Below are 27,502 nucleotides of genomic sequence, written 5' to 3'. Positions count from 1 at the left end.
TAAGAAAATTCACACATTTGTCCCACACTTCTGGTAACCACCAGTTGATTCTCTGTATCTGTAAATTTAAAAAAAATTGTTTATTTATGTATAATTAATTAATTAATTTAGATTCCACACACACGAGATATATGGTGTTTGTCTTCTTCTGCCTGACTTATTTCACCTAACATAATGCCCTTGAGGTCCATCCATGGTATAGCAAATGGCAAGATTTCACTCTTTCTTATGGCTGAATAATATCCGTGTGTGTGTGTTTGTGCGTGTGCATGTGCGCGCACTACATCTTTATCCATTCACCCATCACTGGACACTTGGGTTGTTTTCATATCTTGGCTATTGTGAATAATGCTGCAATGAACATGGGAGAGTATATAACTTTTCGAGTTAAGGTTTGTAAGGTTTTTGTTTTCTTTGAATAAATACCCAGAAGTGGGATTTCTGGATCATAAGAAAGTTCTATTTTTAATTTTTAAGGAAATTCCATACTGTTTCCATAGTGGCTGCACCAATTTACGTTCCCACCAACAGTGCACAAGGGTTCCAATTTCTCCACATCCTCACCAACACTTGTTATTTCTAGTCTTTTTGATAACAGCCATTCTGACAGGTGTGACATATCTCATGTGGTTTTGATTTGCATTTCCCTGGTGATTAATGATGTAGAGCATATTTTCATGTATCTGTTGGCCATCTGTATGTCTTCTTTGGAAAAATGTCTATTCAGATACTCTTCCATTTTTTAATTGGATTGTTTGTGGTTTTTTGCTGTTGTTTGTTAATTCTGAATGTATAGTTAGTTACCTTATATTGGGTTGTCGGAAAAGTCATGACGTATTTTTTCTATGTGTTTCATTGCAAAAATGCGTCATGACTTTTCCGACAACCCAATATATTTTGGATATTAGCCCTTTATTATATATGTAATTGGCAAATATTTTCTCTCATTCAGTAGTCCGCCTTTACATTTTGTTGATGATTTCTTTTGCTGTGCAGAAGCTTTGTAGTATGATGTAGTCCAGCTTATTTATTTTAGCTTCTGTTGCCTTTGTTTTTGGTGTCAGATTCAAAAACCATCGCCAAGACCTATGTTGAGGAGCCTACCACCTGTGTTTTCTTGTAGGAGTTTTATGGTTTCAGGTCGTATGTTCAAGTCTTGAATCTATTTTGAGTTAATTTTTGTCTATGGTGTAAGATAGTGACCCAGTTTCATTCTTTTTTATGTGGTTGTCCAATTTTCCCAACACTTTTTATTAAATAGACTGTCCCTTCTCCAAGAGCCTCCTTTGTCGTGAATTAATTGACCATATATTCATGGGTTTATTTCTGGGCTCCCTATTCTGTTTCATTGATCCATGTGTCTGTTTTTATGTCAGTACTATTGTGTTTTAATTACGATAGCTTGTAATATAGTTTGAAATCAGGGAGTATAATGCCCTAGCTTTGTTCTTTCTCAAGATTGTTTCGGCTAATCCGGATCTTTTATGGTTCTATACAAATTTTAGGTTTGTTTGTTCTATTTCTGTGAAAAATACCATTGTAATTTTCATAGGGACTACTTGAGTTTGTAGATTGCTTTGGGTAGTGCGGACATTTTAACTATAATAATTCTTACAATGCACAACCATTTGTTTATTTGGTCCATTTGTTTGTATCTATTTCAGTTTCTTTCTTTAATATGTCAGTTTTCAATATATATAGATCTTTCACTTCCTTGGTTAAATTTATCCTTATTTTATTCTTTTTGTGTGATTGTAAACAGGGTTATATTCTTAATTTCTCTTTCCAATACTTTATTATTAGTGTATAAAAATACCAACAGATTTTTGCTTAGTGATTTTGTATTCTGCAACTTTACTGAATTTGTTTATTAATCTAACAGTTTTTTTATGGAGTCTTTAAGGATTTCTATGTATAGTATCATGTCATCTGCAGATAGTGACAGTTTTACTTCTTTCCAATTTGGATGCCTTTTATTTCTTTTTCTTGCTTTGGCTAAGACTTCTAATACCATGCCGAGTAAAAGTGGTGAAGTGGGCATCCTTGTCTTGTTCCCGATCTTTCTAATTTCCTTGCTGCTTTAAACCTTTTAATCACTTCTCATAGTTTATAAGATAATATTCAAATTCTGTAGTTTAGCATAGTATTCTTTTTTATTTGGCCTCTCTATGCTATTTTAGCCAGGTTTGAGGCCTCAAGCCATTCATCTAACATTTCACTTTTAACTCTAGCCATAAGGAGTAATTTGCAGTTTCCCCAGCATGACTTGTTGCCTAATACCTCCATCTTCTTGGTGTCCGAACGCTCCTTCTCTTGGGGACCAGTTTGCTTGCTCTTCAAATCTTAGCTCCACTGCCACCATCTCTGAGTTTTCTCTAAGTCCTTAGTTTTATTATATGTACACCCTCTTTGTTTTAGCAGCTCTTAAATGTCCTTTTTGATAGCATTTATCATTCTGTACTATAATAATGACTGTATTTTATTAAGTGCAACATGCTATCAACTGTAAGACACCATTATTTTGTGTACTACTAAAAAGTAAAAAGTGCCGAGAATTAAATTATGATGTAAGATGGTCACTTAGAATTTTTATTTAATTCTTAATGAAAGAACTCATTTAGACTTAATTTAGATCATATATCTCCTGTGCATGCAGAAAGATATAAATGTAGTAAAAAGTTGAACTATTTTTTAAACTTCATCTTTAGATGAAGCACCCTTTCTTTCAGTTGTAGATGTTCACGCTGTTTCACGTAATATTCTCTGTGTCCTCTGTGCTTTGTCAAGAATGGCGTGCTTGTCTATTGTTTCCAGGATGTTCTTCCAAGCTACCAATAGCCATTCTGCTATTTTTTTGATATCGGCATTTTCTTGATTTTTAACAGACTGTGTTGACAGAGATGTTTTTAGGCAATAGCTAGGACTCATATTCTTTTCTCCGTTGGTCTTTAATTTGTTGACTAAAACATGCATGGATTGCAGTTGTCCCTTAAGCTACAAACATACATACAAAACCAAGTTCACACATGCACAAGCAATGATAACTAGGTGGCCGGCAATCTTGTACGATTCTGTCCATTAAAGACGTACCCTGATTTCAGAGATATTAAAATATAAGAAGTGTGTGTCTTGGAATTGGTGACATTTAGCAGTTTGTCTCTCCCATCATTTATAAGCTCCTTGAAGACAGAGACAGCATGCTGTCAATTCTCTATTTGTTCCATGGGCACATAGATGTGTAGTTATAAGAGTAAAGCTTGCAAATTCTGCACCCTCTATGAGTTTTGTAATAGAAATTGTAAACTAAAGATAGTTGTCTTTTATTTTTCATTGAGGTACTCCTGATTCTTTCTATGCATATTATTTCATTAATTGAATACTCCAGTTTATTCAGCTGATCTGCTACATATAGTCAGTTGTGTTGTTTCCAATATTTTGTAATAACAAACTAAGTTGCAATGAATAACCTTGTGCATATGTATTTTCATCTTGTTAGAAGCATATCTTCAGGATTAATTCCTAGAAGTGGGATTGTTAGGTCAATAGGTAAATGTATCTGTAGTTTTGTTAGGTATTTCCAAATTTTTCTCTGTGTGGATTATACCATTTTGGATTGGTATAACCCTCACTAACAGTGCCAACAGAGAGGGCTGACAGGCCCTTTAATGTTTGCCAAGTTGGTAGTTAGGAATGGTATCTAAGGAGTACTTTTAATTTGCAGTTCTTATAGTAGAAGATAAATTGAAAATCTCTCTTTTTTTAAAAAATATTTTATTGGGGAATTGGGGGAGGGAACAGCATTGGAGAATCAGGGAAGGGGAACAGACAAGTTGCTGTCCTTTTTGTTCTTCAGTCCAGTTGTGGAGGACATCACTTCACTGGCCCATGTTGTTGTTATCATTGCACTCTTCCTGGCCACTGGACGGCCACTCACGGCGGCTCTTGGCAGCCCACTGCAGCCTATGCCGACGCTGGCGACTCACGGCAGCCCAACTCCAGGTTGAGCTGCTGTTCACCATTTTAGCTGTAGAGGGCACAGTGTCACTGGCCCACATGTGGGACCTGAACCAGGGCCCTGCTGCTCAGAGCTGGCATCCCAAACCAACTCTTAACCAACGTGCCACTCGGCCATCATTACTTTTTTTCCTTAGTAAATTTCTTTTACTAAGGAATTTGCATTCTTTTTGCACATTTTTCTATTGAGTTTTTAGTCTTTTTTTCCCCTCAGGTTTTGAGTTCTTAATATTAGGCATAATTTGCCTTTTATCTGTGATATATGGTGCATATATTTTCTCTCAGTTTTCCAGTTGTCCTTTGACTTTATTTATGAATAAATTATATTTTGCCTTGTCAAATTAAAACTTTTGTAGTTAAATTTATTAATATTTTGTTTTATTTCATCTATATTTTGAGTCGTAGTTAGAAAGTTTTTCCCCATACAGTAGCTTAAATAGAGGTCTTAACCCATGCCTTTTCAGCTTCTAGATTGACCTCTCTCTAGTCCTTGCATATAGCCCCTTACATTTCAGAACCAGTAACAGATCCGAGTCCTTTGGAACCATTATTGTCTCTTCCTTTGACCACAGCTGGGAAAGACCCTCCAAGTCTAAGGACTCATGCTATAATTTGGGCCCACATGGGTAATCCAACAGAATCTCTGCATCTCGAGGTCCTTAACTTGATCACATTAGCAAAGTTCCTTTTGTCATGTAAGGGCACATACTCACAGGTTCTGGGAATTAGCCCATGGATATCTTTGTGGGTGGTCTGCTTACACACTGACCATTTTGGAATGTCACACCATGGAGAGCATTACCATCCATAGTATTTCAGTTATAAATATAGCACACCTGTATCAGTCTCTATAGCCTTCATATTCTTAGTGATTCTGCATGCTGCTGCAAGTAGCTGACTTCATCATTACATTTTTTGGTATACGTGTGCCTATGTATTTGTTGAAGTATGTACTATTTTATAACAAGTTATTTTCCCTGTACTAAAGTTTATGCATTATCCTGAACTTTTAATGGAAATTTTTGTATAGGTACATTATAGTACCTACGAATTTTTTTCTCAAGTTTATAAAGCAAACATTACAAACTATTGTTTATAAAATAGGGATATTGGGTCTAACAGAACGGAGAACCAGTGGGCTAGACCACAGCTTGGTGATTGGCATGACGTAGATACTTAGTTGAGTATGCACCATCCTAGAGACTTGGAAATCTTAAAATATTTTAAGTGAAATGACTTTTTATTTTTATGTATATAAAGGATAAGTGTGATTTTCAAACATTGTCATCATCTTCCCCACAAAAAGCATTTAGTTGCTTCTCCATTTACAGTGTTCCCTAATGTAGAAAAGCAATAGAATTACTTAGATCAATTTCTGATTTTTGAGAACTAATAAGTTCTTATAGGATACATCAGGAGACTGTTTTGAGACAGATTCATTTCAGTTCTAGAATTACAATTTCCTATGTTTTTCCTATGTTTTTCAAAGATAAAGTTTTGCGATAATTTAATAATATCTTACTGCAACCTCTTGGAAGTAATCAGAATTATTCACTGAAAGGTTACCTACTAATTAAAATAGGCCTTAACGTGGGAATTTTCTGACTTTCAAAATTAAGGATCCCAAAGATGAAGTACCAGCGTTTATATCTCAAATTAACCAAAGCTTGCGGAACAGGCCTTGGTTTATTAATATCCAAGCCATTTTCTTGCCTGCTGGATTGTACGTCTTTGAAAACAATAAACAGCAGACAGTGACCCTCACTCTGAGATAAGAGGGCACAAGTACTGTCTGTTTTTATTTGAAATACTTCCCTTCACGTTAGCTTGCTTTGCTTTAGAATGCTGCTGTTCTTGCCACATCACAGGTTGTTTTTTTAAACTATTGGTTGTTTTTCTACTTGCTAGCTTTTTAAAAACAAAATAACAGGATGGAGGAATATAGACGTTTCCAAAAATTTGTATTGTTTTAATTCCATCTCAACAGTGTGTTATTTTTATAATCGAAACTTTGTAAAACATATCGTAGGCTCTCATTTCCACAGAGAGATAATCTCAAAAGTTGAGTGTAATGCTACTTGTAGTATTTTATGTTACGCTGCCAACTGGAGCTACTTGGAATGTTTGTATGATAGGACATAGCGCAAAGTTATGTATTGAAATGGCAGGATATTTCCTGGTTTAACTTGATAATCTTTTGTACTTGTACATTCTAAAAATGCAAAGTGTATCTTAAAGTTTAACTGTGTAGTATGTTACAAAGGTTCATTTTGAAGAAGCCATCTTATGTTGCATAAATTTGCCATTTCAAAAGCAATAAATTTATATTTGCTTTTGAAAAAAAGTATCCGAAATTGATTTTCAAATCTTTTATAACTTTGAAGGTATGTACTGGATTCCTTGTTAATTGAAACGGTACTTTTTAAAAGTAATAGCCAACATTTTTTGTGTTATTTGAAATTTAGTTACCATGAGGTATTTACTAGATTTATAAACACACTCTAAGGAGGCTTTTGGGCATGTGTATAAAAATAAACATCACAGTAAAAACAAATCCATTAGCCCAAGAAAGAAAGTTACCAAGGAGTCCTACCTAATAAGGAACTCCAGCCTGAAAGGTATTTCATTTGCCATCCTTGGTGACCCAAAAACATAAGATCCATAAACTGGAAGAGGGGAGGAATTTAAGATTAGGAGATTTCCTGTGGAATAGCTCTAAATTTAGGAACACTGTGTAACGAAGTCCTGGTACTGTCGGTCAGAACACACTGTTATGCTTGACCATCTCTGTTAGTTAGTCCTTTTGTTTTAAATTAACTTTACAGTAATTTTGAGTAGGGGCCTTAGTGTAGTCTCTTAAGGGTCTGCAGGATTTTGCAGTCATCAAATCATCAGTGCAAGAGTGAGGAGCTTGTTAAAGCGTAGTGAGATTTAGCGTAACTACTAAAACGAAGTTACGCATCCATGTATATTCTCCTTACAGAGAATATGTTGAAAAAAGAAAGAAGGATGTGTCTCTGATTTGATTTTGAAATTTACAAATATTTGTAAGTACAGTGTATTTTTTTAACATATTTTATCCTTGGAAATAAGAAGTAAGGATGTGCTTCTCAGCACTATCATCTAGTTGCCTTTATGATTCCTAAATGCTTTGTTTATCTGTTTTTCCCCCTATGGAAAAAAACCTCAATTACTTAGGATCCAAACCACTTTCTGAAAGCACAGCACTTTATTGATTTACAAGCCAGTCTCATGTTAGAAACAGGGCTTTCTGAGGTGTGTGAAGTGAAAGCTATTTGGCAAAACCTTAGATATAGACAAAAAAGACAGCAAGGGGAAAGGCATTCCTTAACAGAGCCCAGCTAGCTAGCGCCTCTGGAACTGGGAGTGTAAGTAGTGTGGGATTTAAGCTGGTTGGAGCTGCTGGAATCCTGCTTTTATGCACTCCTGACCACTGTTATGAGAGCAACAATCTGAAGGGCCGCCTTGGCCAGCCCAGCTCCTGTGGTGGTTCCCGCTCCTTTCCTGTGGTTCCCTTCGGGCCTCCCAGACCTGGGCAGCAGCCTCTGCAGGACAGGAGCGATGCCCAGCATGCCTGCACGTAGGTGGGCTGCCCTGTGTCCTCCCCCAGCCTGTGGGGGAGTCTTAGCAAGCCTCTTCCTGAGCTGCTTCAGGCAGGAGACCCCACATTTACCCGTAACAACGCTCCCTGAATCTATCAACACTTTCCTATAACCACCTTGTGAACAGGGGTTTGGCTCCTAGAGGCATAGTGTCTCCCATAGAGGAGCAATTCCGAGAAAGCAGCTTTAGTTTGTGAGGAAGGTTCCAGAAAGGACTCATTCAGCCAGTCAAAAGACTGGCTTAGTATGTCAAGTTCTAGAGACATGACCCACTCATTAACTTTCTCGCCATCTACACTCCCCCCCAGAATCATTATCAGTCTAACATCATTTGCTTTTTGTAGAATCCACTGCAGCTATGGACACCTCCTATAGCTCTAACCCACCATCTCTGGACCCATTTTTGAGAATTTGCTGGAAATTGCATTTAGCACCTGGAATTTTACTTTAATAGTTTTAAGAACACATCAGTTACGTTGGTTGAACATTTGTAGATATTTTTTCTTTCTCTCTCTCTCTCTCTCTGTTTCATTCTTATTCATTCATTCATTCAATCATTTTTTCTGGTAAGAACATTTGAAGTTCTACTCTCAGCAACATTCAGTTATACAGTAGTGTTATCAACTGTAGTCACCATGTCTTACGGTCGATCTGCAGACCTTATTCATCTTATAACTGAAAATTTGTACCCTTTTTCCAACGTCTTCTTACTCCCCCTACACTAGGCTCTTGCAGCCACTTTCCTCGTCTCTGTCTCTATAAGTTTGACTGTTTTTTGTTTTTTGTTTTTTTGTATTCCACATATGAGTGTACCATGCAGTATTTATCTTTTTCTGTCTGGCTTATTTCACTTGATATATAGTCCTCAAGGTCCATCCATGTTTTTGCAAATGGCAGGATTTCCTGCTTCCTCACAGCTAAAAACATATATATATATATATATATATATATATATATATATATATATATATATATATNCTTGGCTATTGTAAATAATGCTGCAGTGAACATGGGAGTACAGATATCTCTTTGATATCCTGTTTTCATTTCCTTTGTATATACACCCAGAACTGCCATTGCTGGATCATTTGTTAGTTCTATTTTTTTTTTTTTTTAAGATTTTATTGAAGAATTCGGGGAGGGAACAGCGTTGGGGAATCAGGGAAGAGGAAAAGACAAGTTGCTGTCATTTGTTTTTCAGTCTATTTATGGAGGACATCGCTTCACTGGCCCATGTTGGTATTATCATTGTGCTTTTCCCAGGAGAGGCAGATTGTCACCAGCCATTGGACGGCCGTTCATGGCAGCTCTTGGCAGCTCACGCCAGTCTGCCAGCCACTCACGGCAGCCCACTGCAGCCCCACTGCAGCCTACGCCATCGCCGGTGACTCACGGCAGCCGAGCTCCAGGTGGAGCTGTTGTTCACCATCTTAGCTGTAGAGGGCGCAGCGTCACTGGCCCTCATGTGGGATCCGAACCGGGCCCTGCTGCTCAGAGCTGGCGTCCCAAGCAAGCTCTTAACCAACGAGCCACTTGGCCGGCCCTCTTAGTTCTATTTTTAAGTTTTTGAGGAACCTCCATACTGTTTTCCATAGTGGCTGCACCAATTTATGTTCTCTCCAACAGTACACAAGGGTTCCCTTTTCGCCACATCCTCACCAACATTTATCTCCTGTGTTTTTGATCACAGTCATTCTAACAGGTGTAAGGTGACACATCATTATGGTTTTGATTTTTATTTCTCTGATGATTAGTGATGTTGAGCACCTTTTCATGTACCTGTTGGACATCAGTATGTCTCTTTTGGAAACATGTCTCTTCAGATCTTCTGCCCATTTTTTAATCAGATTGTTTGTTTTGTTTTGTTTTGCTATTGAGTTGTGTTTTGCTATTGAGTTAATATCTTGGATATTCACCCCTTGTCAGGTGTATGATTTGCAAATATTTTCTCCCACTCAGTAGGCTGCCTTTTCATTTTGTTGATGGTGTCCTTTGTCATGCAGTTTGTTTTTAGTTCTGTCCTTTGTTTTTAGTTTAATGTAGTCCCACTTGTTTATTATTGCTTTTGTTGCCTTTGGTTTTTGTGTCAAATCCAAAAAACCATTGCTAAGACCAATGTCAAGGAGCTTACCGTCTATGTTCTCTTGTAGGAATTTTATGGTTTCAGGTCTTATGTTCAAGTATTCAATCCATTTTGAGTTGATTTTATGTGTGTTGTAAGGTAGGGGTCCAGTTTAGTTCTTTTGTATGTGGCTATACAGTTTTCCTGACACCATTTATTGAAGAGAGGGTATCCTTTCCCCAATGCATATTCTTGGCTCCTTTGTCATAAATTTGTTCACCGTGTATGCATGGGTTTATTTGCTTTCTATTCTGTTTCATTGATTTATGCATCTATTTTTATGCCAGTGCCAACCTGTTTTGATTACTGTACATTTGTAATATAATTCAAAATTAGGGAGCGTTATGCCTCCAGCTTTGTTCTTTGTCAAGATTGCTTTGGCTATTCAGTGCTTTTGTGGCTCCTTACAATTTTAGGACTGTTTGTTCCACTTCTGTGAAAAATGCCGTTGGAATTTTGATAGGGAGTGTATTGAATTTATAGTTTGCTTTGGGTAATTTGGACATTTTAACAACATTAATTCTTCCAATCCATGAACATGGAATATCTTTTCATTTATTTGTGTCTTCTTCAATTTCTTTCATCAGTGTCTCATAGTTTTCAGTTATTTTGGTTGGACAGTTGTAGATATTTTTAATTTTATTTTAAAATTTGTCCTTTCTTTGGCAAGAACGCTTAAGTTCTGTCTTTTCTAGATACTTAACATGTAGATATTTTTAGATATTTAATTAGAATACGTATGTTCTAATTAAATATCCATAATGCATTCGCTAAAGAACAGTGGGAGTAACATTTTAAGAATGTAAATCAGGCCATGTCATTTCCCTGCTTGAACTCTCTCAATGGCTTTCTGTCACACTTAGAATAAAATAAGAACTCCTTACTCTGGCATCTGAGTCCTCTGTCAATACTTTCCAATCTTGGCTGCCTAGTAGAACAACTCAAGAAGCTTGGATAAATTTCCAGTGTTCAGGCCTCACCCCCAGATAGTCTGAAGTAATTGGTCTGAGGTGGGACCCCGACTTCAGTATTTTAAAAAAAAAATTTTTTTTTTTCAGTAATTCTAATAATAGGCAGCGAGGGTTGAGGACCACTGCCTACATGGTCCAGCCTGTGACTTCTCTCCAGCCTTCTGTCTCTCTGCTGGACCCTCTCCTGATGATGTTTCAGCCTCACTGGATACTTTTAGTCCCTTAAATCTGCCTGGCTTCTTTGTGCCTCAGGGCCTTTGCACAGATTGTTGTTTTAGCCTGGAATAATCTGATCTTCAAATGGCCTCTTGTCATTCAGATCACAACCTGAATATATTTAGAGAAAACATCCTTGACACCTCTCCCCACCAAAGTCATTTGCTGTCACATCACCCTGTATTTTCTGTATAGCATTGATCACTACTTCCTTCTTGTCCTTTCCTCTTTCTATTTTTGTTCCCTTCCCACGGGAATGAAAGGCCCATGTTTACCTTTTTCACTGCTCTATCCTTAGCACCTGGAACAGTGACTCGCATGTATTAGGCAGGCTATGAATAGATGAAGGGGTGGATAAATAACATTTTGAAAAATTTACATTCATTTTAGAGGACCAGCTCAAATGTGACTTTGGTCCACTTTTCTTTACTAATATTACCTGTTCTTTAAATTCTAAGACAAAAAATTTTCAGTCATTCAGCATTGTTTTATCACTTCTATTAGTGTTTTGAACTGTTGTGAACATAGGCTTATTGTTAGATTTAAATTTTAACATATTTGCATTTTATTTTCTCGGTTGCTTCAAGTTCCTCTGTCATTTATTAAGTACCCAGTAGGTGCCAGACATTATCTCACTTACTTCTAAAGATACTTTAACTCCCTCCCGCCATTTATTATACGACAAGAAAGTGGCAGAGCTGGAACTGAAGCCCGGCTTCCTCACCCGTCCTTTCGGTCGCGCTGCTTTGCCTGTTGCTGACTCGAAGGGTTCTGGGCGTTGTCGAGGGAAGCCGAACAGCGCATCTGCTGCAGGTGTCTGACTGCTGACCCGGTTATTAGTACTTTCACCAACCTTGATTTTAGGTCTTATTTGTTACTTGCTTTTAAAAGCATTTCTGTTCTAACAGAGTCAAACATTTGCGATAAAATGTAGCTACCTTTGCAGTACCATTTGAATAAATGTAGTTCTTTGGTTTGCGTATACAGAGGTTTTACTCTATAACATATCTCCTTCCTGCCTTCCTGTTTGAAACTGTTCTTACCCTTTTTTATATACTTAGTTGTCTGTGAACATTTTTTCACAAGCTTTAATAAGTTGGTTTACTGTTAAAATTCATTATCCTAAAGTTGTGGTTTTTGTTGTGGCCAGTGGGATCCACCCTGGCCATCTAAACCTAGAGAATTTATTTCAGGGTGTTTAGGGAGCTTCCAGGATCTCTGGGAGACAGGGAACCCAGTTAGCAATGGCAGAGCCAGGAGGACTTCGGCCATAGCTGTCCTAGAAGAGCAGGTCTCGTGCTGGCTGGCACGTCACTCACATTGCTCACTGCCAGGTTTTTTCAGCTCCCAGTTCTATGTGTGTGAAAATGCTCAGTAAAACCCAGAATTCCAGCTGCAGAGGCATCTAAGAAATTATGTTTCTAGTCTTCTAGCCCCTGGAGTCCAGGAAGGATAGGAGAAGGGGGTATGATTGGGTATCTTCATTGAATACGTATTATATCATTGCACCCACTCCGACCTTGACTTTGTATTTTATTTTACGACTTTATTTAAAATGTCCTTTTGTTGGGTCAGTTGTTAATGAGACAGTGGGTTTGACTTCTAGTTAGCTTCAATCAGAAGAATTTTCTTCAGCGTTCATAGAATAAATCTTTAACTAGAGCAGGTCATCTTGAAATGGATCCCACAGGTTACAGTGAGGAGAACTATTAAATGATTCCAAATCAAATTCTTTCCATTGTAGCTGAGTAACTTAATCATGGTACATTGTAACACCATGATTGTGTACAAAAGGGGGCATTTATTATATGTGTGACAGGCTAAAAATAGCTCTCTAAAGGAAGAACTTGAGGGAGAAGCATGGGAGAGTTACAAATAATTTCACAGTAAAGGTAAAACAAGAGGCCTTTTTATTTAATTTAAAACGTACATGACACGGAAGACTATTGGCAGCACGCCTTGCGTTCTGTTCACAGGCATATGCTTAGACTGTAAACAATGGCTTCATTTCTATTCCAGGACCTAGAAATTATTAACATTTTATGATCATGCAATATTTATACAGTATTCTGCCACTAATAGGGAGGGGCATAAATAATCCCTTGTTGCAAAAGTTGAAGACTTATATCAGCTAGTTTGAGTATATTCTTTTTTAATCACTTAAATCCCAGGTTTTCTTAGTATTTATACTACTGGTAGGATATTTTGTGTCAGGGTAAGTTTTGCTTCTTAAGTAGACGTGGAAAGCAGACAGAATTACAGCTAGTTTCTTCTGGGGAAAAAAAATTGTAATACTTATTTACCCCAATCACAAAACAAATTAAATGCCCACTGTTTACATTTTTAATTCAGAAATTAGAAAATTAAGAATCATATCCACCTAGAGATGTAATTACTGTTAACTAAAGCATTTTTATTTCACTCTTTTGTATATGTACTTCAAGACATTTTTTAATAGTAATAGAGACTAGCTGCCTTTGGGGGCATTTTGGGGAGTGGTCAATATCATAGTCACTACTTTCTGACGCTTCTCAAAAATTTGATTGAGAAACGGTGTTTGCGAAGGGTAGCCTGAGAGGTGTACAGCTGGTGTATTAACTACAATATATCCATGGATTGATTAGTCCAGACCAGCTCTTTCTCTATGGGATTTCTTTTACTGAAATTGGTTGCTGTGTTTGTCATAGTAACAGTCTTGAGGTCTCCCAGCTCCTCTGCTTATTAGCTGTGTTTATGTAAGCTATTTAACCTCTTTGTAACTCAGTGTTCTCATCTGCAAAATGAAGACAATAATTGCACCCCTCTCTTAGGGTTATAAGGATTACGGGAGTTAATTTATGTAAAGTACTTGGCATCTAGTAAGCTCTTCATTAGCTGCTATAATTATTATTTCTAGTAACTCGTTAGCACACTGTTCTTGATATGATGATTTGACCCATGGCACAAATTTTTCTGAATCTCACTATCAAAACTTGTAGTGATGCTTTTTTGGTGTCAATACTGTGGTTATTATGATTTATGTAATTTTTTTATGTCACTCTTTCTTGTGTTCGATATTAGAAAGATTAGATTCACTTTTTAGGTTTTCTTATAGTGCATTTTGTGTATCACCTTTACCTTTCTTGATTTCATCTTCCCTGTTTAGTTTTCTTTATCCACTTTTTAAAAATTTTACTATACATTATACATATTTTTGCAAGCCAATTTAATTACTTTCTGAAACTCTTCTGAGTTCGTATACGTGTGGAAATGGGTGTTGTTTTTTTAACCTCGTTGAAATGATACTCTTTATACCTTTTGCTATGCTGCTTTTGCTATAATCATTTAAAGTTTGTCAGAAAAATATTATACATATCCATTATTATGTAAAATTTTGCTTTTGTAAGAATGTTTGTATTTAAAGAGAGAGGTAGCTCAAATTTTTTTATACACTAAAATTTTTACTGTAATATTTTCTGTTGTCCTGAATATTATACCTTGGAAAACGGATTTTAATCTGATTCTAGCCACTCAACACACAACCACTTTTTGCAACTAATGACATATCCAGGTCTCCCAAGGGAATCTCAGAAAAATTACTGTGGACTATTAAAAGGCATTTAATTGCTTAGGGTTCAAATCTGTACTCTCTGATACATTTCATTCAGTTATGCTTCATCTCATTTTAATGGGACAGTTTTATTTTCAGAAGGGTTTCTTTGTTGCAAATCAAACGACTCCAAATGACATAGACTCTTAAGAAATAAATGGGTATTTTTTAGGGATCTGAATGAGGGTGAGGTTAGACAATGGTAGCTCTAAAGGAACTAGATTTCATGTCCTGTTATTTTAAAATTTTTAAGGAAATGCAGAAAGAGGAAATGGCTCTGGCTTTAGGATATCATTAGCACTATTTTTATTCTCTTAAGTTCAAAGGTTTCAGGGATAAGAAAACATAAGCAAAGATGGAGACATTCATCTTTCTTGATTTTTATTAGCGTACTTTTAAAATGCTCATATGGAGTAAGCACACTTTTTAAAACTTGGCTTTTCCATCTGCTTTAGGGATGTGTGTGTAGGTGGGAAGAATAAGGAAATGATATATTTTTAACAATTTCATAATGTAGTATATGTTAAAAGATTAAAACAATTTCATGGTACTAAAACTCAAATATTCTATAGACAGAATCACTTGAAAATGCTGTCACTCTATTTTAACAATTAGCTTATTATTGAAATTAATTCATGTCACGAACCCATTTCAGACTATACTGAAAAAGTTCTGTTAATTAGTTTTGCTTAGCTTCAGTTTTTCTGTGAAAGTTCAGTTTTACTTTGCTGTCCATGCACTTTCACACAATTGAAAATAACTTTCACATCAATGAAAAGAATTTTTTATTATAACTAGTATTGTGGACAGTGGGGCCAATTATCTCTTCAAGGAAAAGCTAGAATTTCATCTTTTTTTTCAGTATAGGATCTTAATTATGAAAACCAGCAACTGTATTAAAGGAAATGCTTTATTTCCTCTTTAAATGGGGTTTATTTTAACTCAAAGATGTATCAGAAATGAAGAATAGCTCTTTTAAACATGGTAGCATGTCCAGAGTTTAGGTGACAAAACTGAACTGAGCTCGTCTTCTGAGAAATGCCGGCAGTTGCCATTTCCTATCCCTCCGAAGACTGAAAAATAGGAGAGGCTCTCTGGTCTGCGTTTGCTGTTGGCGCTAATGGCTTTGAGTCCTGTTACCTGTTACTGCTTGTTGTAGGAACAAGTAACCGTTTTGTTTACTTCATTAAATCTCAAGGAGCCTCCAGCTGCTAGGTTGGAAAAGAGGAGCCTGGTGTATTGATTAACTTTCTCATCGTCATTATTAGTAAATATTTACTTACTTGAATGGGCCAAGTATTGCAGACACTGTATGCATTAACAAGATATGGAAGTACTTTGGAATCATGACCAAAGGAAGGAGTGCTTTTTCATATCGAACGCTGATTCACGATGTGTTGGTATGAGAGTGTGGAATTTTCTCAGCTGAATTTTTTTTTTTCTTGAAAGTTACCAATGGCTAGCTAGCCTTCGCCCCTTAGGAGCCTGACCCTCTTCTGCCAGAGTCATTCCTCCTCGCCATTCCTGGGTCCAGGTGAAAGCCTCAGGAGCTGGTTTGGGTCAGCATGACATCACCTCTTCTCAGTCTGAAGCCGGGATTTTCACAAGCCCTTTAATACCCGTCCATTTCTTTAAAACTATGATGTCAGTGGGATGCCATCTTCATGTTACTTCTTCTCTGAATAACAAATAGGAATTCTTAAAGTAAGAAGGCCCGCTCTTCCTTTTCTCTTCATTTTATTTTAACTTTTAATTTATGCCATTTTTGTTAAGGATTTTGTATATGCTCATGCAATCTCATAATTCCTATTTGAAGGAAAGGGTGAAAAATAAATAAGATGAGACAAAGTTTTACAGTAACTTAATGTCTCTTTTGTATTTCCCGCCTGGGAGGCATAGCAGATATCACCTATGTAATGTTTAATAAAAAACAGGTGGGAAGCCCCACCTTGGATGTATTGAATCCACATTTTCAGGGTAATGGGGCCTAAGCTCATGTGTTTGCAAAAGTTCCCCAGCCCTTTCTGATATGTATCTTTGATTTAGAACCGCTGCCAAAGCATGCTTTCTGTTTGTTTTATTCTCTAGAACCATATGTGATATAATTCTATAGTGAATCTTTTTCTGGAATAATTAGTACCAAGAGTTTTTTTTAAAAAAAAACCTCACTCTTACTATATTATGTGGATGAGTAGTAATAGGTAAAAACCTCAAATGACCAAGAAAAACTTCTGAACATCTTTCTCTTTGATGGATGGGGGATAACTTCCCAGTTTTTGTACGGGATGTTAAGAGAGAGGTAACTATTGGGTTGCCGGAAAAGCCATGATGTATTTTGTCTGTTTTTCAAAGGTCATTTATATAAAGAACAAAGATCAATCAATGACATATTGTCCGTTTTGCTCGCTAACCTTTTGCCATCTTTCAGTGAACTTCATAATTCCTCATTCATAGAAGGACCTGTCTTTATTGGTGAAAAACTGAACGAGGTGCTGATTTACAGCCTCATCTGAATTGAACGTTATACCACGCAAGGAGTTTTGAAGAGAGCGAAACAAGTGGAAGTCTGACGGCGCAAGGTCAGGCGAGTGTGGTGGGCGTGACAACACATCCCATCCAAGCTCCAATAACTTTTGATGGAAGATCAAACTTGTATGTGGTCTCACATTCTCACAGCGATAGAACACAGCTCCTTTACAATTAACAAGCTCTGGACGTTTCTGGATGTTGGATTCATTCAAACTGTCCAACTGCCGACAGTACACATTCAGACTGATTGTTTGGTTCCTTGGTAGGAGCTCGAAAAACATGACACCTTTAAAATCCCACCACACTGAGAGCATAACCTTCCTCTGATGAATGTCTGCTTTCGATGGCATTTGAGGAGAATCATCATGTCGGGACCAAGACCGTTTGCACACCACATTGTTGTAAAGAATCCACTTCTTATCACCAGTTATCAGTTGCTTTAAAAAAGGATCGTTTTCCTCATATTTAACGAGCATATTACGAATGTTTATATGCGCCATCGAATGAACTACTTTGAGTTCATGCAGAACCCAAATATCGAGCTTGCTTATGTATCCCAGCTTCTTCAGGTGGTCGTGAACGCTTGAATGATGGATATTCAATGTTTCTGCAATGTTTCGTGTTGTGTAACATGGGTTTGACTCGATCAATGCCTTTATTTTGTCATCATCAACCTCGGTGGGCCTCCCTGACCGAGGAGCGTCATTAAGATCAAAATCACCAGCACAGAATTTCGTGAACCATCATTGGCACTGATGTTCTTTTACAGCATTGTCACCGTAAACTTTATGTAACTTTTCACAAGCTTGATGCATGTTCTTCCCTTTATAGAAGTAAAACAGTAAAATATGGCAAAAATGCATAGTTTGGTCTTCCATCTTCAACTTGTTGTAAAATCTCCAAAACTCAACCAAATTGCTCAATTTTTTTTTTTTAGAATGGAGCTAGAACTGTCAGCTGTCACATGAAATGGCAATAACATAGATGCGAATGACTCTGGTACTTCCAAAAATGAACTAGTGCCATCTGTTGCAAATGACCCAATATAAAGCTAAATAAGCTGCCATCCATTCTTAAAAATTAATTCCGCATTTTCTTTTGTGGCTGGTGGGATTGGTTTAGGATATGACCGCGCGTGATCTGCTGCAGCAGAGGTACACCCTTCCCAATGGAGACACTGCCTGGCGGTCGTCACCCCTCGTGACAGCTGCGCTGGAAGGCAAGCTGGTCCTCCTGGATGGCATCCATCGGGTCAACGCCGGCACCCTCGCTGTCCTGCAAAGGTCTGTATGGGTCACACACACAAAACACCCCAAGTCAACAGGAGGTGCGGAACTCGCGCAGCCTTCTGCTTTTCAGCTGGGTTGCGTAAATGTTTAGAAAGTTAAAATTTTATATTCAAGTAGAATAGCAGCTTTTTTAAAATTGTAAACACAGCATATACAGTAAAACTTCATAGCAAACGTCTGTGTTTAAGAAAACTTTTAAGTAGTGACCTTGAAAGACTATATATGCTTGTTAATGTATGCGACAAGTCACACTGCTGAAGTTTCTACAGTATGTCAGAAGGACAGCTCCACAGTCTACAAACTCCTTATGAATCTCAGATTTAAGTTACTGGTTGTCTTGTTGGAATTTTTTTTTTTAGAGAAATGTGGTTCCTTATATAAAATGTGTAATAGCTGTTTCATATTTTATATAAACTGAAACAGCTCACTTTGAGTTTACAGACTCGAACCTTTGTGTAACTATTGTTCTCTTAGCTTAGATGGGAAAAATATCCACACTTTCCTAATTAACTTCTCTTGAACTTAATGTTAAGAAAAAACTTCATGCATAACTTTCCGGGAACATATTCCCATTCTGTGACATTTGGGGAGATTAATGATACTGATTTGTTGTTGTTGTTACATCTTGATTCTGTCACTTGTAGAATTTGGTTTTTAACTTTAACTTACCAGGAAAGTTCAAATAAGTAGAATAATTCATTTCCCCAACTAACCAAAGTTTTTTGTCCTTGAAAAAAATGTACATACCAAGTGTAGTTAAAGATTCCAAAAAAATATTGTGTTAATCCTGATTAGATTTGAGAGACTTTTAAAATGGCTTCAGTAATTTATCATAAACATTCCATAGATTTATAATATTTTTCTCTTCCAAACAGATGAGTGTAGACACAAACAAAATAACGCTCCCTGTTTATTAGCGATCTCTTGCCTAGTAGGCCAAGAAGCAGTAGTAACAGCTTCGAACATTAACTGAGTGCTGGCCCTGTGCTGGGCATGGCGCTCCGGCCGTGTGTCTCAGGCTCTCTCCTTTGGCATCACCTTGCGGGCGTGAGACTTAAAAATTACTGATGCCTGGCTCCCGCTCCTCCAGTTCTGATGGAATGATCCATGGTGAGGTCTGAACATCGGCATTTTTAAATTTTTGATACAGAAACTAACAGTTTTTGCTGAGTGTAACAGCACTAGCCAGCTTGAAATTTCGGAAGGTGCATCGAACCGTTTCCGGGAGACTCCAATGTGCAGCCAAAGAGAACAACTATAGGAAGCATCTGCCTCCCGTTCGCTGTTTAATTTTCACAGCGATACTGTAATATAAGGTTGATAGTATTGCCCTAATTTTATAAAAGATAAAAGTTTAAAATCTCTGTCCCCCTCTACCCCCCAGTCATTCAGCTAATAACATGCGGAGCTGGATTTGAACCCAGATCCAACGGACTCCACTGCCCACACTCCTACGCGCTGCGACATGCAGCCTCCCTTCCCCTCAGCCCTTCCCTACCGAGTGGAGGTGGTGGGGCCCCTGGAACGTGGGCGACAGGAGACGTGGAGGTTGGTGTGAGACCTATAACAGTCCTTTTCAGCCTCTGCAGCCTCTGGGAGATGATGATGTGGTGCTTTAGTGCAGGGGATGGCTAGGCCGCCATCATAGTGGGAATATGAAACAGCACTATGTGTTTCCTTGTAAAAAGTTACGATATTTTAAATCCTGTAATTCCACAGATCGAACTATTGGGTTGTCGGAAAAATCATGACGTATTTTTTTATGTTTTTCGTTGCCAAAATGCGTCATGACTTTTCCGACAACCCAATATTTTGATAATACATACTATGCCTTCGAAAGTTACATTAGACTCAAGGGAGTGTGTGCCAACGGCCTGTTCACTCACACGCACCTGCTGGGGCTCCCAGTCACTCATCAGCTGCTTCACCTCCCTCCTCCTCCCGCCGTCCAGCTCCTCCCCTTCTGCTCCCGCTCACATCTAGGGTCCATGAGTACTGCCCCTCAGTACGCAAGCCAGCTGTGTTGCCAAGTGTGGCAGCAAGCGTCAACTTGAAATTCCGAAAGGTGCATCTACAATTGTTAGACTCAACTGCCAGTAATAATGGACATTATCAAAACGTTAACTGAGTCCGCCTCCAATAACTTCACCGTTCAAAGCTGATTGCTTCGCTTTCTGACTTTCCGTTCCGTTAGGTTGATCCATGATCGCGAGCTGAGCCTCTATGATGGCTCCAGGCTGCTGAGACAAGACAGGTACACGCGTTTAAAGGAGGAGCTGCAAATGTCGGACGAACAGCTGCAGCAGAGGTAATTTTGGACACACGTGCCTTCTTTTCCTCATTCTCCTAAACTTAGGATCAAACTCAGAGAACTTTGAATAGCTTATTTGGTGTCCCTTCCTTGCTCACAGTTTGGCACTTATTAAAACCTGAGGCTGCAATTCGAGACATACTCTGTACTCTCAGCCTACGTGAGTGCGTAAACATTTCGTAAGAACCTTACTTTTAAGAAGGTGATCCTTCTGCTGTTGTCTTAGCTTTTCAGTTTGGGCCCCATAATTCATAGCCCTTCAACAAACAAACCAACAAACAAACATGTTTCGCAGTTAACTGGGCCCGCTCTCCTCAGAAGTCATCAGCTAGTCCTGGGGTTAGCCACCTGAGGCAGGACATGCTCTGTGGCTTAAACATATTCCAGAGATGTAACCACCAAATGCGATGTACGGGACTCCATTGGATCCTGGATCAGGACATGAAATGGAAACAGCTATAAAGACACTTTGGGGACAATTGGAAGAGTTCAAATGTGGACGATCTATATACTACATGATACTGAATTAATATTAATTTTGTTAAACATATAATGGTATCATGGTTATGAAGGATAGTATTCTTATTCTTAGGAGACACATGTTGAGATCTTCAAGGGATAAAGTAAAAAGGTCTACAACTTACTCCCAAATGTTTCGGGGAAAAAAACACATGTATGTGTGCACAATCACACACTCCATGAAGAGAAGAGAGATGGAGTGAGAGAGAACACAAATGTAAAATCTTAAGAATTGCTGAAATCTAGATGAAAGATATATGGGTATTCATATCCTGTTCTCTCAAATTTTCTATGAGTTTGAAAAATTTCAAAATAAAAAGCTTGAACGAAAATATTTCTTTCAGCTGCATATTGTGCTTTCCCTTAGAGGAGGTTTGGCAAATATAAGTTATTTTCTGTCTCATTACATTTCCATGGTTGTTTTCACATAATTAGAGATGATTACTTTGGGGAATTCCTAGTCACTTAATCGGATTTTATTTAATTGAAACTTCACCTCCCTCCAAAGGGTTTGCTGCCACACATAAAACATTACAACCCTATAAATGATAATTAAGTGTATTTCTTATTGTGTTATGTTTGAAGAAGAGTTTTGTTTCAAAATTGCCTTGGAAATTTTTCCTAGGGAGGAAATGTTAGATTTCTTACCATCTCTGTATAAATTATTTTAAAATTCACTTGATTCCACAGCTATCTATGCTCCTGAGGTGAGAATCATCAAATTTTCTAGCCCAGTAAATGGTTTTGTTGAGTGTTAGGGAGGCAGGCTATAAAGATCCCAGTCAGTTCCTACCTTCTGTTTCTCACATTCAGCTTTTGTACATTATTTGCACCTGAATCATCTGTCAGGGAAGTTTTTTTATTGTCAGGGAGATGAACTGAAGCAATTGGGCAGCCGCTCCCCGCAAGCCTGCCCACCAGTTTGCCTTAGGACTTCAGAAGCGATGGACGTGTAGCCACACGTCCAGGAAATGACAAGCCTTCTCTATGAAAAGTATCCATGTTCTCGCTCATGGTCACAAGCAGTTTTACAGATGAAAACGCTTTGAGGAACAGAGTGGCCTGAGCGTCACACTCAGGGCTTGGCCCAGAGCGGTTGGTAGGAGTCCTTCTCAGAGTGTCCCATCTCCAACACTGCTGAGTTCAGCTCCTCCATGAATATAAACCAGACCCAATTCTGTCTCCAGAGGTCACTCTGAGCAGGTGGAGAAAGGTCAGAGCACTGCTTGGTTTTCTTGACTTCTTTTTTATTTTCATTTGAATTTTTTTTATTGTTAAACATCAATGAAACTTGAGCCAGATGGCTTTTCAAGGATATTTATGAAAAATATCAGTCCTCTGTCACCTGTTCTAGGACAGTGGCATTTGCCACTCCCCAAAGGCTACCCCTTTCAACTCTTGGCTGTTTCTTTTGGTTTTTTTTTTACCTTTCACTGGTATTTCTCGATTCTTGCTTTGTTTTTCAGTGTTAGGCAGTATCTTTTGATTTTCTACTCTGGAAAATTAAGGCTCAGCTCTCTTTCTCCACCCACTTCCTACATACATACTTCCTAGTCCCCATTTCTCCTGGTTATGGTGTAATTTCGTTTGGAACTTGACTGAGTATTAGGATTATTATCACAACATAAGGACTACCCACAGCTGAGCTGTTCAGTAAACTACAGTTGTTTATCCTTTCTTGCATACTTTTTGCTTTTCCTAGTTAGTACTTGTCTACATATGAAAAGCGGCAGATATATGAATAAACAATTACAATGCAGCTTTTAAATGATAGACTAGAGATCTGTACAGTAATGCTATGAGAACAGAGAGGAGGAAGTGACCCTATATTCTATTTATTTCTCACGTTTCCATTCCAAACACTTCCCCTGTTGTCTAAATCTCTCTGCACGATCAAGCATTCTATCAATTTCATGTTCTACAAAGTTCCTTTTTCTCCCAGAATCTGGACTTGTTCTTCATACTTGTATCTCATATGTCACCCCCCCTTCCCATTTCCTCTGGCGTTTCTTTCTGAAACTTTCGTTAGTTAGATATAGAACCTCCTGGGCTGAACTTCTAATTTTCTTTTCTCTCTTACAATCTAACAGTTTATCAGGATTTCATTGACTTTTCAGAGGCAACAAGTCTAACAATTGATTCTCCTTCTCTGTCAGAAATATTTCTGCCATTTGAAAGCCTAATTCCTTTCTTTATCAGTAGTCTTCCTTTTTTTTTTAACCTGAGAAACACTCTTTTCTTATCATTGTAAACAATTTTTCTCTTTATTTTATTGTTAATGCAGTCATATTACAGGATCTACTTCTATGGATTGTAAATTTCTTTACCTTTTCTTGGTTAACCTTGATTAAATTTTATAGTCCATTTTTGTCTTTCTGAGAATAAATATGCCCTCTTTTTGGGTTACGTTAGGTTATATGAGGCTAGATTTTTCTTTTAAGCCAGTTGACAGTATTTCTTTCAAGGCTGTGTTTATTGGATAGAGAACTGGACCCTTAATTAAAAGGACATAACACAGCATAAAAAGCAGGAAATTTGTACTCAGTGAGGAAATTAATTTATTTCATGTGTCCTTGTAAATAATATGATCCATTGTCTAGCTTGAGTTGATCCTGTGTTCTGTCCATATCTAATCTATCACTCTTGGCATTAGCCCTGGAACTGCAAATTAGAAACTCATAACACAAGTCGTGTATCTTTTTCATTTCTGTACCTAGAGCTGAAGTTTAGCAGAGTGATTATTTCTCAAGTCTTTAAAGATTTTTTTTTTTAAGATTTTTATTGGGGAATTGGGGGGATGGGAACAGCACTGGGGAATTGGGGGGAGGGGAACAGACAAGTTGCTGTCTCACTGGCCCTCATATGTGGGATCCGAACCGGGGCCCTCTGGCGTCCCAAGCCAGTTCTTAACCATCGCGCCGCTCAGCCGGCCCTCACATAGTCTTTAAACAGACTCAGCTATTAATGTTTGGTTTTCTTGTGAGGGGTTTTGAGGTAGAGAATAAGGTCAAAGGAATAACAAAGGAAAGGCAAATTTCAGAGCTTCCTTGCCTCTAGACTCAGTTTGGTAATTAGACACCTGTTAGGCTTTCAGGTAGTAACAATTTTCGTATTTGTGTTTGGTGGGACTCCTTTAGTTACAAGTAACAGCAAAAACACACAACTTTAATTACTGTAAAAAGGAAACTTAGTGGTATCTCACATTTTCAAAGGAAAGCAGCGATGCAGTTGGGCCTTTAGAAATAACTGGACCCTCATCTACCACCCACCTCGCCCCTTACACTCTGGAACCACTAAACTATTGTCTATGTCTATGAGTTTTTGTTTCTTCAAAGGGATCAAATATGTGGTGATGGAAGGAGACATGTCTCTGGGTGGTGAGCACACAATGTGATATATAGATGATGTATTACAGAATTGTAACTTTACTAACAGTTGTCACCCCAGTAAACTTTAATTAAAAAAAAAAAAGAAAGAAAGAAATAACTAGACCAGAGGAATAATGTCACCAGGACTCTGTCTTACTCTGTACTTCACCTCTGTGTTTCTAATTATCGCAATACCTGGCACATAGTAGATCAATTAATAAATATTTTTGAATGAGTGAGTAAATCTTAAGCTAGGATAAATTCTAGGAAACTCAAGGTAAAGGTAATTCTATCAGTTCAGTTTTTGATGATCTTCCAAGCCAGTGATATTTCCTTTTATGAATCTCCTGATTAGCAATGCTTTGCCTTTTAATGACAAGTCTGATAACCATAGGGTCTCATAATTAACAGCTACTAACAGGGGGCTACCAAACCTTTCAGCTTCAAAGCGTGAAACCCGGTTTCTAAGCAATTATATTTGCCTCCTTTGCTGACCTTCACTGTATTCTAATTCTTCACCAAGGTCATATACCTTGATCATTTCTGCGGGCTTTTACATTCTTTGCAGGTAATCAATCACATGGCTAATATGCCCTTAGAAATGGCTTAAGACATGTTAGAGACTTTCCTTCTCCTGTAACAAGCCATCAGGAATACCGTGGACATGGTGGTTAGAAATAGCGTGACGGCCACGCATCCAGACACCATGCCTGCATTTCTCACAGGAAATAAGGACCAAAATAGAAGTGCTTCCTTTGATGAACGAAACTTCTTTGGGGAAAGGGTGAGTTCAAATATATAGGCTGCTAAACGTGTTCCTTCCTGCTGTTGGTCAGAGCATAGTTGAGAGGGCTGAGGGTTTTCTTGAGAAAATAGTGTGTTACTATGAGTCTATTTTCAAAGAATAGGCTCCTTGGGTATCTCAGGGAAGCACTAAAGATGAGTGGTGTAGTCTCCGTTGTAATTATATATGCGCTAATGTTTTCGCATTTTTGTTGAATATTTTTTATTATGAGTGATTGAACCTTGAAAACCGTTTATAATTTCTCAGTTTTTATTATTGATCAGTGATGAACCATAACTGGACACTAGGCAGATCCTTGATTGCTAGATTTTTGGTAGATTGGTAGATTTTACTTTTATTGTTATGTTTGAAAACAGTTAAGATCTGAGCTTTCTCTCCTACTTCCCCAGAAACCTCAGCATCTTCTGGCTAATGAATTAGGCCGTGTAAATTTTTAACAAAACTCAAGGTAGAGCCAGGATTTTATGCCTAAGTCTTTGTGTTTGAGTCTCAAAACAAATAGCCTTAAACAGATTCCTATTTTGGAAAAATAATCCTAAACATTTTTATGGTTAAAGGAACAGTTTTAAACTCTGGTTATGAAGGGTCTAATTACTTTTTAGTGTGTGTATGGTTTTTTCTTTTTGATTCAGAGAATTCACCTTCACTCACAAATTCATTCAAGACCAAATTTAGACTAACCACTCTGCTTTCTCAATAGGAAACCATCATTTTCAGTTCTTATCACTTCATTTTGTCCTTGCCATCAAAAAGGTCTTTAAAAAGTGTCTCGCACTGATGGTTACTACCTGCAGCAATGCATGTATTTATTTATTGGGCACCTGCTCTCTCCCTAGTATTACACTAGACCTTGCGTGATATAAAGATGAGTAAGGAATGTGTCCATGTAATAGTTTGCGACATTGCATCGAAAACAAAGGGGAAACATGGGCTGTGCGCAGAGCTGCATAACCTCTTCTGAACGGTAACATCAGTATTACAGTATTGGTGGCCTGTTAAAAAAATCATCTTCTGGCTCATGATTAGCGTCTTTATAGAAACCTTCTGTATCATTCTTTCAAGTTTCTTACTATACAGATTTGACAAACAATGTAACATATGATTTCCTTCAAAAGACTGGAGCTTATTGTAACCTTTCTTTTTTATTAATAGCATTGTTGAGGTATAACTGACATATAATAAACTGTGCATATTTAAAGTGTAGAGTTTGATCGTTTTGATACTTATATATACCTATAAAACTATCATCGCAATCAAGATAATGAACTCATCTGTGACCCCCGAAGTATGCTCTGACTCCTTTGTCATCCCTCCTGCCCCTTCTCACCCTCCTCTCACACCCATAGGCAACTATTTACGACTACTTGACATAGCTCGTATTTTCTAGGGTTTTATATAAATGGAACCACACAGTGTGTTCTCTTTTTGTTCTGGCTTCTTTTCCTCAGTGTAATTATCTTGAGGTCTTCCATGTTGCTATGTATGTCACTAATCTATTCCTTTTTATTGCTGAGAAGTGTTGGAAAGTACTTTTTTTCTAAAAACATATACTTATGCCACCAAACAAATACAGAGGGGGCCAAAAAAATGTATACACATTTTAAGAAAGGAAAAAAACTGTCTTAAAATTGTAACACTCAATATATACCAATAGCAAAAGATGAATACAAGTCATGTGTATACATTTTTTTGGCACCCCTGGTATGTGGACCCCAATACATTGTTTGTTTGTTTTTTAATCTTTTTCTAAGATCTTTCTGCTTTAAAACTTTTTAATATTTAGGAAATATCTACTTATCTGAAGTTAAGCTCTATCTTTAGTTTCATTTGTTATTTATTATTGTTCAAGTCTAGTAAAATTACAGTTAACCTTGATTTTAAATTTGAATAGTGTCTGTTTCCTAATTCTCCCTTATTTACCACTTCTTCAGCCTTTGTATTACCCATCAGTACGTTACATCACCTGGAAGTAGTTGGCACAGGTCCTCAGGAGCACTCTGTTGTCTAACTTTCAAACTTGGAGAGCCAAACATCAGGAAATGACTTTCCATCTGACCTATTTGTATGTAAGGAAGCCTTTGGGTAGAGCCTACCTAACAGAAAGGTCCTCCCATCCTGCTAGTCTGTAGTTTAATGGTTGCTTATA

At 37.7% G+C, this 27,502-nt stretch overlaps 1 protein-coding gene across 1 annotated transcript in view; it reads left to right on the top strand.

The window, feature by feature from the left end:
- The window catches only part of VWA8 (von Willebrand factor A domain containing 8), a 315,962-nt gene that overhangs the window by 75,691 nt on the left and 212,769 nt on the right, over nucleotides 1–27,502 (top strand). Inside the window, 2 exon segments of the mRNA XM_019650364.1 lie at nucleotides 18,187–18,347; nucleotides 20,548–20,661. Of these exon segments, the coding sequence (XP_019505909.1) occupies nucleotides 18,187–18,347; nucleotides 20,548–20,661 (275 nt within the window).

Source organism: Hipposideros armiger, unplaced genomic scaffold (genome assembly GCF_001890085.2).
Source record: "Hipposideros armiger isolate ML-2016 unplaced genomic scaffold, ASM189008v1 scaffold_140, whole genome shotgun sequence".
Lineage (NCBI taxonomy): Eukaryota > Metazoa > Chordata > Mammalia > Chiroptera > Hipposideridae > Hipposideros > Hipposideros armiger.
Note: the sequence above shows the minus strand (reverse complement) of the source record. Positions and strands in the feature narration are given on the sequence as shown.